Genomic DNA, 16,945 nt, shown 5'->3' on the forward strand with positions numbered 1-16,945 from the left:
AAGAAGAAGAGGAGGAGGAGGAGGTGGAGGAAGAAAAGCAGCAGCAGCAGAGGAAGGAAGGAGCTGGAGAACCTGAAGAGAAGCAGCTTGAATGGAAGGAGGAAGGAGAAGGAAGGAAGGAAGGAGAGAAAGCTATTCACACTGAGATGCAAAGTGAACCCGTGGCCAACGTGGAACAATCACAAGAGCCTCAGGGAGACACTTACGTAGCAACCGACCAGCTCAAAAAGGAACAGGTGGAGCCTGAGGTCCCTGTGAATCAAGCCAGTGAAGACATCAAAGGTAAACATTCTACAGTTCAGGGTGGCAGCAGCAGGAAGGCAGGGCAGTCGTGCAACACACAGGATAGAGAAACATCCACGTGGCTTAAAATTACGGAGGCTGAGAATCACTGGTGTAATGGGAAAGTGGCAGCGGCCAAGCAGGTGGTGGTGGTGGGGAGGATTCAAGACGGTGATTTAAGCCACGTTGTTAAATCCCCAATTCTTTTTATATGCAGCTCATATAAAAGGGGGCAGAGCTTTGGTGGCACCATTGCAACCACCATTATGACTTCTTTTACTGCTTCCCATCAGTGTCTTGGGCCGTGGTTCTCTGGAGCAGGATCGGCGTCCCATGAGGCCCTCCCCTGAGCCTCAGAATAAAATCTTAAAGGAAGAAAGGGAAGAGTTAATAAAGACTTCCCCCAAATTATGAATATCCTGGGGACACCGAATAGGAATTGTTTTTTTAAAAATTTTATTTTATTTTATTTTATTTTATTTTATTTTATTATTTTATTTTATTTTATTTTATTATTTTATTTTATTTATTTTATTTTATTATTTTATTTTATTTTATTTTATTTTATTTTATTTTATTTTATTATTTTATTTTATTTTATTTTATTTTATTTTATTATTTTATTTTATTTATTTTATTTTATTATTTTATTTTATTTTATTTATTTTATTTTATTATTTTATTTTATTTATTTTATTTTATTATTTTATTTTATTTATTTTATTTTATTATTTTATTTTATTTTATTTTATTTTATTTTATTTTATTTTATTTTATTTTATTATTTTATTTTATTTTATTTTATTTTATTTTATTATTTTATTTTATTTATTTTATTTTATTTATTTTATTTTATTTTATTTTATTTTATTTTATTTATTTTATTTTATTTTATTTTATTTTATTTTATTTTATTTTATTTTATTTTATTTTATTTTATTATTTTATTTTTTTTATTTATTTATTATTTCATTTCATTTCATTTTATTATTTCATTTTATTTTGTTTTGTTTTGTTTTGTTTATTCCATTTCTCTAGCTGCCCAACCCAATCAAGTGACTCTGGGCGGCTTACAATTTGATCCAATGGTCCAGTTTTTAATTTTGCTTCTTTTGTTTGCTAAAAAGCTTCCACCCTCCCCCGGAACTACATGAACACCACCCAAAGTCTTGGCAAACAACTTTTTTGTGTGTGGAGGGCTGTTCTGCTAATCAATGTATTTTTTTTACAAAAATATGTGTAATTTTGAAGAGGATTGGATTTATAGGCAATGTCACCAAACAGTAAAACAACAACAACAACAACAACAACCAATTTGGGGGTCTAGATTCTTTTAGCTGCTTTATTAATCTAACCATGATCAACATAATTCAATCCGTAGTGTTAAATGGGAAAAAGTAATTAGTTACAGACATGATTATGGATTTCTTCTGCTGTCAACCTTTCCATGGATACTAGTTGTTAGCAGGCCAAGACAGTTTGGTAATCAAATTAGAGTAAACCACTCATTTTGAACTGATACATGTGGCAGGTCATATTAGGCTATATGTGGGCAAAATTACAAGGAACCCAGCTGTAGTAAAATAACACATTCTCTCTCTTCCTCCCTCTTTCTCTCTGTCTCTCTCTACCTCTCTTTCTCTCTTTCATCCCAACTCTTTTATTCTTGGCTGGTTTCCATGTTATCTGTCCTTCTTGACCTTGGACCCTTGGCTCTTCCATCACTCTCCCTTCTCCTGGCAATCTTCACCTTTGACCTCTAACCTTTGCCTCCAGCCAAGCTATCCCGTTTGTCTCTGTCACTCCCACCGCTGGCTTTGCAGACGTTTCCCCCACCTGGCGGAGCAAGGAAAGGACCATTTTGGGAAGGAACCGCTTTGGGGGAGGGTCCGGCTCTGGGAGGGAGAGAGGCTTCCCTAGGAGCAGAAGAGGAAGAGGAAGAGGACGCTGAAGAAGACGAGGAAGGAGGCTTGGCTGGAAGTGGAGGGAGGGGTGTGCCCATTGTGGTGAGTGAAAGCGATGATGCCCGCAACTTGCGTGGCCTTCTCAAGTCACCCCGCTCAGCGGAGGAGGCAGCAGCTGAGTTTGACCGCAAGCGAAAGATGGTCTCCTTCTTTGATGATGTCACCGTCTACCTCTTTGATCAGGTGAGTTATGAGGAGGTGAAGGGTGGAGAGTATGAAAGCTGATTCACAGTAAAGAAGGACTTTAAAAGTCCCATTTCCAGGCAGTGTTTCTCCTTTCATGGATTCTGGGTCTCACCTTTCTCTTATCTTCTACATCTCTGGGTTTATTTCTTCCCACCCAATTGTCCACATTTTAGATTCTCTGCCAATGCACACGACACATATTTCCTTTTTGGTCTGGCTTAATCCCAGCCATGCTGTCCTTTCATGCCTCCTTATAGAAACGGCCAACCATCTGTGGATAATAGGTTTTCTTCCCCCAGCAGTTGGATGCCTTTGATCTATTCCAATAGCTGAAAGGATTCACACCTATTTGCATAATGATGACATGCAATACGAAGGCTCTTTTCTCCCTTGTAGTTTACATCAGTGGGGGAAGGTCCTGAAAACCCCGGGGGGGGGGGCATTTCTTCCAGTTCACATCCTGCTAGTCTTATCTCTCTTCCCACCCCACGATTTAAAGAGTCCGTTGCTGCAGCTTTGCATTCTGATAAATGATTTCCCTTTCTTACTTATTTGATTGAACTGTGCCTCAGTCCAGAGGGACTTTAGATGGGTAATTCAAAGGGATTTGAATCCCTGCCCTTGTTTTTAAATAGGAGACACCAACCAATGAACTGAGCTCACAGGGAGCAACCGATGGTGATGCCCCTTCTCCTGGCTCAACCGTCGCACCTGGACTTGATGCTTTCCCACCAGCCGATGGCTTCAGTGAGTACCGGGACAAGGCAGAAATGTTTCCTCTCTCTAGCAGCCTTAAATGTCAAGTAGGAAATGGGCCAAACCAGCTACAGAGCCAAGAGTGGAAGAAGGCTGAGTTATCTAGTTGCTGTTGATAAGAAAGCAGTGTATGAATAAGTTGGATTAAAGGGGCAGGTTTCAGGAAGGGACAGGTTTGCAGGCAAACTGATTGTCAGACATAGGAAGAGTAGAGAGGTGAAGGCTGGATAAAGTCCGAAGGAGGTTAAGGTTGATTTTGAAGGGAGACTGCTGAAAGGGACCAAAGACAGCTGCAAAGGCTCAGCGTGGCATGAAGACAATTTCAAGAAGAAGCAAACGAAGTTCAGAACAAAGCAAATGCAGATTGGAATCAGTGTCTCAGGCAGAAAGTTCTTCATCCATCAGTCTGTCCGTCCGTCCGTCCGTCCGTCCGTCCATCCATCCATCCATCCATCCATCCATCCATCTCCCACCACAATCTGTATTACAACCACGCAGCTAGAAACAGATGGAAAGTTAGGTCTAGCAGGGTGATCATCTTGGGTATCAGTCAAAAATAATGAACAGGAATTCTAGTAAAGTCTTTACACTTAAGACCGCTTGCTTCAACAGAACATCAAACCTGAATGCCAATCTTAGGATAGGAACAGGCAACATATGAGGTACTTTCTATAAGGCTGGAGGAGGCTGTTCAGTGATGCTATGGCGTTACTGAAAGGACAAGACTGAGTTTGTCTGTTTGAGGGATGGGTGATTATGAGAAGGAGAATGGGGGGGTGGCTCAGGGAAACACACTGTTCCCACCCCCATTTTTAAATGACTCAGATGTCTAACCAAACATTCTGAAATGCCACTGCTGAGATTTGTACCTTTTTGCCTCTGAATGTTGGCAGTGCAACATTAAACATAATGAATGGGCATGTCTCTTAGGGATTACTGTCTGGGGATTTTAGAAAGCTTTTAACACAGCTAAACTGATGCTTCCCAGGGCAATCTTTCCCAGCGACTTCCAAACATACCTCTCTTTAAATTCCAAGCCATCCAATTTGTATAACACCAGGATGACAATACAGCCTGAAAATATATACTCAGCCTACTGGGCAGGTAGAAGAAAAATTACAGGATCCTGATGACAAGAATCTTGGTTTAAGGCTCCCCTTACCTCTGACCTGCCTGTAGTCAGCAAAACTCTGAAGTTGTTGATTTGAATATGGAGAATCTACAACAGTGGTTCTCAACTTGGCCATTTTAAGGTATGTGAACTTCGACTCTCAGAATTCCTCAGCCTGGCTGGGGAATATCTTAAAATTGCTAATGTTGAGAAACACTGATCTAGAATAATTGCTACTACTCTACTTCCCATCTTCATCTCTAAGTGTACAGCTTTGTCCATTGATGGTTGCACCATCTCTCTGTGTGCATTTTTAATGCCGCAAATCACTCTTGACGTTTTATTTGAGGTGGAAAAATGGTATTAGTGAATTTACCCTTGAAAATGGGATCCGATTTCCAGGTATGAAATGATGGCCAGGTGAGATATAGTTCCATTTTATTTCCTATTGGTCAGATCCTATCTCAATTGTTGTGTTCAATTCTGGGCGCCATACTTTTAAGAAAATTGTTTCATAGAAGGGCAATGAAGAAGACTGAAGGGCAAGAAACTTAAGCTGAAAAGAATCTAAGGAAGCAGAAAACTCTAAGAAGAGGGGGGGAAAAGGCAAAATGGTGGTAGTGGAGATAAAGTAAGAGAACATGCGGTACCTGAAAGGGAATCACACAGTAGAAAAGGATGAAGGATTATCAATAATTCCAGAATGCAAAATTGGGAATAATGGCGTTGAGTTACAGAAAGGTTGAGACTGGATGAATATTGGAAAGAAACCAGAGACACGGTTTCCTCTTGGATGTGATCAAGTGGAACTTGGTACACCCATCTCTGTCAGGCAGTGGTTTTCAAAATTGGTTTGTTAGAGCACTTTGTTCTGCTGCTGTTAAGTTGTAAGAATTGAGGAAAGACACTAGGGTACTTACGTATTTGTGACCCACTAGCAGTATTTTAATTAATATTTTTACAATATCAGAAACGGTTTGATTTCAACACAGTTAAAGCAGGGCTGGGCAACCTGTATGGCCTCAAGTTTCTTGTTTTGCGGCAAGTTCTCTCTGCAGTGGCTAAAACTGGGGCAGAGTTTCTCAATATTGGTTGAAGTACATATGTAAGTGCTAAAGTAAACCTTCAAATAATAAGGTTTTTTTTTAATGAAAAGCAGGAAAACATGTAAAAATTCCTGGTGTGACCCAGTAAATGTTCAAAAATGTTAAGTCTAGCCACCAAGACTTTGTCCATTTCTGGATTTAAGTGCATTCGTAGAGATAACGTTTCCCTCCCAGTTTTTGCTTGGATGGATAAAATTATCTGTATCTTTCCTGGGTGTGATGGTTGGGATCATTTGGTTGTCTCCAATACAAAGACAGAGCAGAATTGCCAGTCTTCAGATGAGCTTCACTTTTATTTCTGCCTTGCTTTGCCTTTTTCTGTTGAGACTCCTGCAGAAAATATCAGTGAACCTCTCTAAAGATAAACATTATTCTTTAGCATTCTTCAATTTAAACCCATTTCATGTGTGAGTGGAAAAAAAATAAAGCCTTATCTTCTTAAAATGAAAATGTGCTTCAGTTAGCAGAAATGTAGGAGACATCGCATAATAATTATGCTGATGTTGGCTGATCCTTTTTTTAAAAAAAAATAATCTCCACATAGTTTATTTTTAGAACATACCGTATATACTTGAGTATAAGCCGACTCGAGTATAAGCCGAGACCCCCAATTTCACCCCCAAAAACTGGAAAAAGTTATTGACTCGAGTATAAGCCGATCCGCCGTTCTGCAAGCCTCCGCCGCCGGCGGAGGCTGGATCCGCGCTCTGCAAGCCTCTGCCGCCAGCAGAGGCTCGATCCGCCATTTTGCAAGCCTGAATACACAGGAATACCCTGTGTGGCCGCGGCTCTCGGGGAAGCCCTGGCTGTCCGCTTCCTCGCTCCACGCTGCCATTCGGGGCCCGCGCGTTCCCCGGGCAAATCGCGGCACCCAGCAGGCGAGGAAACACGCCCGCTCCAGTCGCCCCCCCTTCCCTCAGGAGACGCGAAGCAAGTGACCGCCCGGAGCTTACCGAGGACTTGCGCGCGGCCGAGGCTTCGGTGCTTCCAGGATCGCGCGCACCTCTCCCAAGCCGTCGCCGTCCGGAGACCTGCCGAAGTTTGGGGAGGTTTGGGGAGGTGCGCGCGCACCTCCCCAAACCTCCCCAAACGTCGGCAGGTCTCCGGACCTCCGCGCCCTGCCTGCCTGCTTCTTTCCGCTGCGGAAAGAAGCAGCCTGCCTGCTTCTTTCCGCTGTGGAAAGAAGCAGGCAGGCAGGGCGCAGAGGTCCGGAGACCTGCCGACGTTTGGGGAGGTTTGGGGAGGTGCCCAAACCTCCCCAAACGTCGGCAGGTCTCCGGACCTCCGCGCCCTGCCTGCCTGCTTCTTTCCGCAGCGGAAAGAAGCAGGCAGGCTGCTTCTTTCCGCAGCGGAAAGAAGCAGGCAGGCAGGGCGCAGAGGTCCGGAGACCTGCCGACGTTTGGGGAGGTTTGGGGAGGTGCCCAAACCTCCCCAAACGTCGGCAGGTCTCCGGACCTCTGCGCCCTGCCTGCCTGCTTCTTTCCGCAGCGGAAAGAAGCAGGCAGGCAGGGCGCGGAGGTCCGGAGACCTGCCGACGTTTGGGGAGGTTTGCGCGCGCACCTCCCGAAACCTCCCCAAACTTCGGCAGGTCTCCGGACGGCGGTGGCTTGGGAGAGGTGCGCGTGATCCCAGAAGCACCAAAGCCTCGGCCATGCACAAGTTCTCGGTAAGTTTTTTTGTTGACTGGAGTATAAGCCGAAGTGGAATTTTTCAGCCCAAAAAGTGGGCTGAAAAATTCGGCTTATACTCAAGTATATACGGTAATTTTTATTGCCTCCATGAATCTAAAATTGTCATATTAAGGCAGATGGTGGTACACATTCTTCCTTATTCAGAAACTAATTTGCTTTGTGCTGTGGCAAGGGCCCGATAATGGAGATACATCCAATTTTTTAAAATTCTCTCCTATGTTAGGAAGTGTAACTCCCCCTATAGGACTCAAGGTACAATAAACCTAAAAACAAAATAAAAACAACAATTAAAAGGACAATAAAAAAGGTAAAGATTCCCCCGCACATGCGTGCTAGTCGTTTCCAACTCTAGGGGCCGGTGCTCATCTCCGTTTCAAAGCCAAAGAGCCAGCGCTTGTCCGAGGACGTCTCCGTGGTCATGTGGCCGGCATGACGAGATGCCAAAGGCTCACGGAACACTCTTACCTTCCCACTGTAGTGGTCCCTATTTTTCTACTTGCATTTTTATGTGCTTTCGAACTGCTAGGTTGGCAGAAGCTGGGACGAGTAACAGGCGCTCACTCTGCTACGCGGCCCTCGGGATTCGACCCGCCAAACTGCCGACCTTCTGATCGACAAGCTCAGCATCCTAACCCACTGATCACTAAAATAAGAGCCAAGAATGTCAATTAATAGTCTCTGTTGGAAAAATAGTGTCACAAGAGCTGAAAGTTAGGCAGATCAAAGGAACAGATTATATATTACTTTCCTGCTTTCCAAAACAGAGAGGTGGCCTACCAAAGTTCTTTGGAGAAGACACACCCACTGTTTGGGTAGGATACCTAAATGTCCTTCTTCTGTTGTTATCAAGCACATCCCCAAAACATGGTATAAGAGCCTTGGTGGAGCAGTGGGCTAATGCCTCCTTAAGTAACACCAGCTGCCTGCAATCAGTGCAGGTTCGCATCCCACCAGACTCAAGGTTGACTCAGCCTTCCGTCCTTCCAAGGTAGGTAAAATGAGGACCCAGATTGTTGGGGGCAATTAAGCTGACTTTGTAATAATGCCGCTTGGTGTTGTGTGAAAGCCCTAATAAGCAGGCATATACATAGAATGAAGGCTACTGCTAAGCTTGTAAGCCGCCCTGAGTCTTCGGAGAAGGGCGGGATATAAATGGAATTAAAATAAAAAATAAAAATAAAATGGTAGAACATAAAGGGCAGGTGTTGAAGTTGAACTGTTAGCTGATTAACATGAGAAGAAATAGTTCTTCTGATCTTGTTCCTGATGTTTAGGGACATTTCATAGATTAATTGATTGATTGGTCTCAAGTCGGTGCAGATGATTTTTCTCCTTGATGATCTATCCTGGGGGGGGGGGGTGTCTTCAAACTCAGCCCTTTTATGGATTTCATGGATTTCAACTCCCAGAATTCCTCAGCCAGCATGTCAGAGTTGGAAGTCCATGAATCATAAAAGCGCTGAGTCTGAAGACCCCTGAACTATCCCTAACCTGATCTTTCAGGTCTTCCAGCACAGTGCACTCATCAGCACTATAACTGCGTCCATCCACCTTCTGCTGATGGCTCTCTTCTTTCTTTCCTTTCACTTTGCCCAACATTACACGGCTAAGTCTTCACATAGTGTGTCTGAAGTAGGATAATGGAACCTGGTCATTTGTGCTTGACTAAAGGATGTACACAGCAACAAATAATACTTTATCTGAAAATAAACTGGAGATTTCCAGAATATGTACTGGACCACTCTAGATGGTGACTTTACACCTTCTGGAATTTCCAAACATAATTCAAAAGTAGTTCTATATAAAACACAATATACTTGTCCACTTTAAATGTAAGCAGATGTGAGTGATAATTCTGGGAGTTGAAGTCTACATATTGTAAAGTTGCCAAAATTTAGAAACGTTGATGTAGTACTGATAGAGGAGAATATTTACAGACCAGGATTGAACTGTGGGGTCCTTGGAGCTCTCTGAGCTTCGTGGTTTTCTTGCAGACATCTCATTATCAAAGTAGGTGCTACTGTTGATGTTATCTACTTTGGTAATAAAACATCTGTAAGAAAACCACCAAGCTCAGAGGATAGGAGTATCACTCTGTGATGTAGTAGTTTCAATAATTGCATCATAATACACTGACCTCAGCTCATTTTAATCTTCCGTTATTGCTATTATTGTTATTGCTATTCTTGGAGATCTGCTAAATTAAGCTAGGCAACCCTTCTAGTTACTTTACAGTCAGTGCACTGTGCATACCCGGTAATTAAATTAAACATGTAAGCCTAAATCTCTGTTGAGTGGGGCTTGACCACAACGGAGATGTCCTAACTGTACGTCTGTCCATCTTTCTCTCTCCTTCCCTCCAGACCAACATGTGTAGATAGTTCAAGGCAGGCAATCCGTTTCTTGCATTGGGCCAATAATCAGTTGTCATAGTTGCTCATGAGATCTTGAGCTTCTCTAGACTTTATAGCTAAATGTCATTCATCAGCCTGTCCCTGAACTTGTCTTTGGTTTTTTGAAAGTCACATGAAGCAGTGGTCTGTGCCACAAATTGTGACAAATAAAACAAATAGAGCCAGTTTGGTCTAATGCAGGGGTAGGCAACCTGGGCTCTTTTATGACTCAGGAAATCTGGGAGCTGAAGTCCATGAGTCATCAAAGAGCCCAGGTTGCCTACCCCTGGTCTAGTGGTTAAGGCACCAGGCTAGCAGCTAGGAGACTATGAGTTCTAGTCGCATTTTTTTAAATCCCACTTATATCCCGCCCTTCTCTGAAGACTCAGGGCGGCTTACAATTTAAAGCACAAATCAATGTGCTTAGCAATAGCCTTCATTCTATGTATATGCCTGCTTATTAGGGCTTTCGGCCCCCTCCCAAGCGGCATTATTACAAAGTCAGCTTATTGCCCCCAACAATCTGGGTCCTCATTTTACCTACCTCGGAAGGATGGAAGGCTGAGTCAACCTTCAGCCTGGTGGGACTCGAACCTGGTGTTACTTAAGGAGGTATTAGCCCACTGCTCCACCAAGGCTCTTTTAGGCATGAAAGCTGGCTGGGTGATTTTTTGGGCCAGTCATTCTCTCTCAGCCCAACGTGCCTCACAGGGTTGTTGTTGCGGGGAAAATAGGAGGAGGAAGATGTGTTGCATATGTTCATCACCTTTATTATTTTGTAAAAATAGTAAAGGTGGGATCCAAATAAATAAATAATGGTGTCATAAATGGAGCTAAATTCCTTATACAGAGTTGGCCCCCTTCTAGTGGCTCAATAGTACTTTCCCAAGGACTCGTAAGTGTTTCCCAGAGACTTATTCAGTGACACAGAGAGAGGCAAAGGATTTATGGAGCTTCCTATATTCAGAACACACTTTGGCATCTGTCTTCACTGTTTGACAAGTTGTCTTTGGGGCAGCCAGGCTTTAATCCTGCTTAGTTTAAGAGATGCTTTAGGAAGCCTAAATAGCCCTGAGGTGACCTCCTTTGGCCTATGACAGGGCTTTTCAACCTTTTCACCCATTGTGCCACCTTTAGGATAGGGCAACATCTGAGTACCACCAGTCGCCTAGCAAGGTGTCAAAAACTTGATCAAAAAAAAAAAAAGGGAAAAAGTGATGAAGTACAGGTAGTCCTCGACTTACAACAGTTCGATTAGTGACTGTTGGAAGTTACAATGGCACTGAAATAAGTGCTCCCCAAGCCACAGCCGAGCAAGACACCTGCCTGCCCGCCTGGTGGCGCTCTTCCTCCTGTCTGAGGTTTTCATTGTTGTGAGCATTTAGGTTGAGGATTGGCAGTGGGGGTGGGGTGGGGGGTGTTTGGTTTTTATTCCTCCCCACCCCTGCTCGGTGGTTGCAGAAGATTTTTGGTCACTTCACATGACCCTGGGACACTGTGACCGTCATAAATATGAATCAGTTGCCAAGCATCTGAATGTAAATCACAAGACCCCAATATTCCAGCTGATCAGTGTTTCTTCTGGGCTCAGCAGAAGCGCCAGGATCAGCGCCGAGCTCCAGCTGGAGCCTGGCACTGATCCTGGCGCTTCCGCTTAGCCCTGACAACCCTGAAGAAGCGCTGATCCTGGCATTTCCGCTGAGCCCTGACAGCCCTGCAGCTCCAGCCATCTCCCGCTCAGGCTTGTGTGGTGTTACCACCAGTTCAGCTCATTCCCCTCCCACGCTACCACTTTTCTAGGAGGGTCGCGTACCACCTGCCAGATGCCAATGTACCACAGGTGGTACCCGTACCACTGGTTGAAAAGCCCTGGCCTATGAGATCAAATACGGGCATCTGGAACTCCCATTCATTTTGACAGTGTCTACCCAGCAGATTAATGGACTGAGAGGGAAGCAGCGGTCAGGATTTTCCAGTAAAAGTCCTCAAAGAAAGGGAAGGCAGAACTTGCAGGTGATGGGAAGACTTTTTTTTTAAACACGAGTTATTGTACAAAGCATGCCAATAAAGTTCAGTTGCAGGAAGAATTTCCTCATGGTGAAATTACACATTCTAACAGGGTGTGTGTGTGAGCATCGATCATTAGCCAGGTGTTTGTGAAACGCATATATGTCTGTGAAAAGACTAGTTGATCTAGAGAACTAAAAGTGATTATGCTTCCATACCGAAATTAGCTTGTCAAATGGGAGCTGCAGAGCAGGAGAACCTGAGATGGAGTTGAGCAAACTGGAGGAAATAGGAAATAATGACATTAGGAAAATCTACTCATTGCTATATATATATATATATATATTTTCTCCTACCGATGCGTCTAAGCCCTACGAAGGAAATCTTTCTGCAGCTGTCTAGTTCTTGCGTTGTCTTCTACTCAACAGTGACTTAAAGACTGGACTCATACAATATGTGGAACTTAAAGCTGGGTGAATTAAACACAGCTGCTTTGCTCATAAAAAACAACATGCTGTGCCCAAACAAATCAGCTAGATAATGGTTTAATACAGTGGTTCACAACCTTTTCTTCACCACTCCATTTAAATGCCTTTTGTGGCCACAGACTGTGGCCATGGGACCCCCCCCCCAAGACTTAAGATTTAAACCACAACATTTCTTCAAGCCTTCACAGACCCCATGTGATGACATCACACACACACACACACACCAGGGATCTGTGGACCACAGGCTGAGAATCACCAGTCTAATATAATGGCCTGGTCACACAACATAGTCTTTTAGTCTACTTTATCATGTGATGTGAACCCAGCCAGATTAAGATTTAAACAGGACCTCATGTCAGAACTACTGGTTGTATTTTTATCTTCTTTACTCTTGTAGACTATAAGAGTGAGCGCCAATCTAGTCCCCTTCCTACCTTCCCTCTTCTTCCTTCTCAACTCAGGTGGCAGTTTTGAGTGGGACGATGATTTCCCCCTCATGGCTCAGAACCCATCTTATGTCTCCATGGTGTCGGACCCCAGCACAGCACAGCCACACCCAGTCCTGTCTTCACCAGTGCCCATGACACCCGCCTTGCTGTCATCAGCCAAGCGGGCAGAGTCCAGCCTCGTGGACACTCTCAGATTCTCTCGCTTCACCGTTTCTCCTGCCCTAGAGCCACATCGGCCTCCATCCTGTGATTCTGAATTGGGACCCGCAGCTGGTAAGGGGCACAGAGGCACGCCATTCTTATCCATTATCCTACGTAGGACAGGTTTATTATATGGGACATAGTGAGGAAGGAAAATTCAATGTGGGGCTTTGTGGAGTTTTGGTTCCAGACCCGATTACAGGCAGGAGTGGACGGTAGAGGAATGGCCTTTCGTATCTAAATGGACCTCCCCAAACTTCATCTTCATAGGATGTTGAATTTTCATTCCCATAATTCCCAGCCAGAGAGTTGCCCAGGCCCAGGACTTCAGAACAACCTAAAGTCAAGAAAGTTGCTCTAAGCTAATCAAACCTTTTGATTGTATGGATGCTGTGGCCTTTCATTGAGCAACAGAGTTTCAGAGTAACCATACATAGGAGAGTAACTTGAGTTTCCTGGGCCCATAAAATTACTGCAGTTGGCAAAGCTTGCCAAAAGAATGATAGGTCTGTGTGTGACTGAATAGACGATTGGTGAAGATTATGTGTGCATCTAATTCCCTAGCACTACTGATAAAAAAACAAGTATCAAATAGCAATTCTGTCTTCTTCTCCTGAATGAATTGTGGGAAGAGAGATTAAAAACAAAAAAGATTGACTGGAGAAACAGGCTAAGGATATCTTTAGAAAGCTAAGATGAAATTTTGATTCTCCATATCAGTCCCCAGGTCCTTGACCAAGACCTGGCAATTGCACAATAAAATCTGTCTCATCAGCTCCCACTCTCTGATCCCGAAAAAAGCTTGTCTTCCTTTGGTATTTAATTAAGATGGAGGAAGTCTGGAGAATTGTGGAGTATTGGAAAGCTACCTTCACAAGGAAAGGCAGGACAATGAAAGGCTCCTTGGTCATTTTGTTATTAGAGGAAATGCAGGAATGTCCTGTTCCACAAAAGTGAATTTCACCCAGAGAATTGTTCCATTTAGCAGTCATTTAAAATTATTGTTGTAGATTAGAGAAGCATAACCTGATGTGCTTGTGACATTCTAGAGTCCACCCTCCAAAATGACATTCAAAGGACAAATACAATGCTCAGCCCCAAAAGATAATTCTTCTTCTTCTTCTTCTTCTTCTTCTTCTTCTTCTTCTTCTTCTTCTTCTTCTTCTTCTTCTTCTTCTTCTTCTTCTTCTTCTTCTTCTTCTTCTTCTTCTTCTTCTTCTTCTTCTTCTTCTTCTTCTTCTTCTTCTTCTTCTTCTCCTCCTCCTCCTCCTCCTCCTCCTCCTCCTCCTCCTCCTCCTCCTCCTCCTCTTCCTCCTCCTTAACAAGAAGTGTCTTTTTCTCTCCACCTTCCAGATGCTATTGAGAACTGAGAATCAATGGAAATTGGACAACCCCGCCACCTGTCATCTCAACATTCAGGGACAGCACCCAGTCATCCAGTTGACCTGCTGATATCAAGCTACCACACATCCGTTTTCTGCAGTGGATAGACTGACAGATGTGTGTGTGTGTGTGTGCGTGCGTGTGTGTGTGTGTGTATGTGCACGTGTATATCTGCGTGCACGGCATGGGGCCATTACTGCTAACTAACAACCTGACATACGTGGACTTCTGCTCTCCGGTTCACTGACACATCCCTGCCTGGAGAGGGCAGAGAAGCAGAACTTTTTGTACAAACAGTTTCAGGCCTCCCAATGATGAGGAAGGTATCTCCTCAGTCCTTGAGGCCCCTGCTCCGCACTGGCTTTTGAATGTATCACCCCTATCCCCTTCCAGCCTCCTTTCCACTCTCCGATCTGTTCCTTCTAAGGACCCTCTGTGCCAAATTGAGAGGGTTGGGGGTGGGAAGGGCGGAACCAACCTTCAGGAAGTCGCCTACAACTGCTCATGAGCCCTTCCACAATTCATCACCTGCAGTCTTTGTGATATGGAAGATGGCTACCGATTTAAAAGTCCTTTTGTGCCAAATGGAGCTGAACGGGGCTGATGACCATTTAACCAGCATTACATACATACATACATAAAAAAAGACCACTCTGTCGAACCGCGGACAGAATTTATACTGGCAAGATGGAATAATCAAATGCTGTAAAGTTATGGGGACCTTGGGTAATGAGAGTCGGTTGGACGGGTATCCTTGCTCTGAACCCGAGGGACTGTTCACCAGTATTGTTTTATGTTATCAGCCAGTGTGTCCATTCATTGATTCCCGAAGTGATAGGGGAAAACAGTAAATCGGTCACATCACTCATTTGTAGGGGGCCAGATAATTGATAGCCATTGATTTATTGTGGGAACTCCCTCCATATTGTCTTGGCAGGTCAGTGAGCGCACTGGACTGGGAAAAATCATTCCTTATTCATACTCTGTGTTGGAGATGGTTGGCTTGTATTGGGAGTGGCTGGTTCTGACTTTCTCAGTCGCCCGCTGGTTTGTTTTAGAGGTCAATAAAGGCCTTTTGGGGCCTGTTGGGATACAGTTGAAATGATGAGCACTTTCAAGGAGTGGTAAAGTCATCGGTTGTGCCAAAAACCACAGTGTGAGGATGAAATGGGTTGGACTGAAAAACACTCAAGCAATTCTATGGAGATACCTACTCTGTGGGCATTTTGCAGGGAAACACGTCTGGCTTTATTTCCAGAACATTGTGTCCAGATGGGAGATTATAAGCAGCAGTGAAGAGTGCTTAACCCTGGTGAAGTAAGAGGAGTAATGGAAGATTAGGCTTGAGCATCCAATTCCACTGGCTGATTTAACTGAGTATCTTCCACATGTGTGTTCAATAGATCTGGAAGGCACCAGTCTTAAAAGTAAAACCTGTGTTGGCCAATGAATGTTACAATGGATGTTATCATTGTAACATATCTGGAGTGCTTCTTGGTGGGAAAGATGGTTTTGACAATTCTTCAGCCTGCCAATGGCATCTTACAGGTTGGTTTTGAGCCTGTAAGCAGCCAGTATCGACCAAGTTGAATGAGCCCCTAGTGACTCTAAACCTTAATTAACCTTAAGGCAATAGTTTCACTTTTGATTTAGCTTATAACAGAGAAAAGTGAGTTTTCATAATTGCTCTCCTTAGTTTTAGCTGGAAAAATGGTGATGAAAGAGGGAAGTTGGCAAATTCTTACGGGGAACATGCAATAGGAACCAAGATGTTGGAGAGATGTTATCTGCAATCTGGGCATGGCTTGATTTATGCGGATGGCAATATCCAATCTGATTTATGTTGAAATAGTAGCTGCAATACTGTCCACTTGTTCTATAAGCTCAGCAGGAAAAGAACTATTAGCTGGTTCCTTTGGAATGCTGGTGTGTTGACAAGAACATTTTTTTTAGTCAGGTCCCCAAAGTCTCTAGCCCTGGACTCTGGGTATTTTACATCAGCTGTATCTTTCCTGAAGACCTTAAGGCTAGCTATCCACAGAACATTTCACCATACTGTATGGTGTTCAGTGAATTATATATTTTACAAAGGAAGTCCAGGACTATCAATTAATTCTGGCTTTCCCAACCTTGGGAATTTCCAGGAGTGTGGACTTCAACTCTCAGCATTCCAAAGCCAATATGACCACTGATGAGAATTCCGGGGGTTGACGTCCAAGTTCCTGGAAATTCCCAAGATTGGGAAACACTGAACTAAATAGATAAGGTGCCTGGGAGCAAACTGTTTATAGCACCCATTTCCCAAATGGTGATTTCCAACACTGGCAATGCTAAGCAAACTGCAAGTATTCAAAGTCCTGTATTTAATAATCTTTAAAAGGTTTTATGGCCACTATCTATGCCTCCATCAGATGATATCCTTTGTGAGAGGTTTAAGGCAGCTTTGCCTGAATTAATGCTTTCCAGATGTGTTAGAACTACAACTCTTAGCCAGCGTAGCCTGGAAATTCTGGGAACTGCAGCTCCATTAAATCTGGTAGTAGTCCCAATTAGGAGATGACGTCAAGGGAAGTTTTTCTTTCAGAGATTTTTCTCCTTCTCTAAAGCAGGTGGTGTCCAAATTCAATTGCTTTTGGGATTTTTAGAAGCAGTGGGCATAAAGTAGGAAGGGTGTTGTAGGGTTACCTGCCAGCTTACAAAGTGTTATGCAGATGCTTGCTCCACTTAACTTGCAAATTGGAAGGAAGAATTGGCTTACTGGATTTGGTTGTGTTTAACTGCCGTGCCCTTTTCAAAAGTGCCGTTTTTTTTCAGTAACAACTTCATTACAAAATGAGAATCCTGAGCCTGCTCCAGGCTGTGGCAGGGGCGCACCCAGCAGGTGACAAGATCCTTCTACACTTTGGCCACAAGTGTTCTCTTAAGTGC

General features: G+C 43.7%; 1 protein-coding gene across 1 annotated transcript in view; it reads left to right on the top strand.

Annotated features, from left to right (window-relative positions):
• Window positions 1-14,004, top strand: part of LOC308678673 (serine/threonine-protein kinase LMTK3-like) — a gene marked incomplete at both ends in the record, with an annotated part of 40,242 nt that extends 26,238 nt beyond the window's left edge. The window contains 5 exons of the mRNA XM_081345903.1: window positions 45-282; window positions 2,059-2,429; window positions 3,068-3,179; window positions 12,446-12,706; window positions 13,988-14,004. Coding sequence (XP_081202029.1) covers window positions 45-282; window positions 2,059-2,429; window positions 3,068-3,179; window positions 12,446-12,706; window positions 13,988-14,004 — 999 coding nt within the window. The remainder of the gene's footprint in view (window positions 1-44; window positions 283-2,058; window positions 2,430-3,067; window positions 3,180-12,445; window positions 12,707-13,987) is intronic.
• Window positions 14,005-16,945: the final 2,941 nt, after the last annotated feature.

This window comes from Vipera berus, assembly GCF_964194415.1.
Source record: "Vipera berus genome assembly, chromosome: Z".
Classification (NCBI taxonomy): domain Eukaryota; kingdom Metazoa; phylum Chordata; class Lepidosauria; order Squamata; family Viperidae; genus Vipera; species Vipera berus.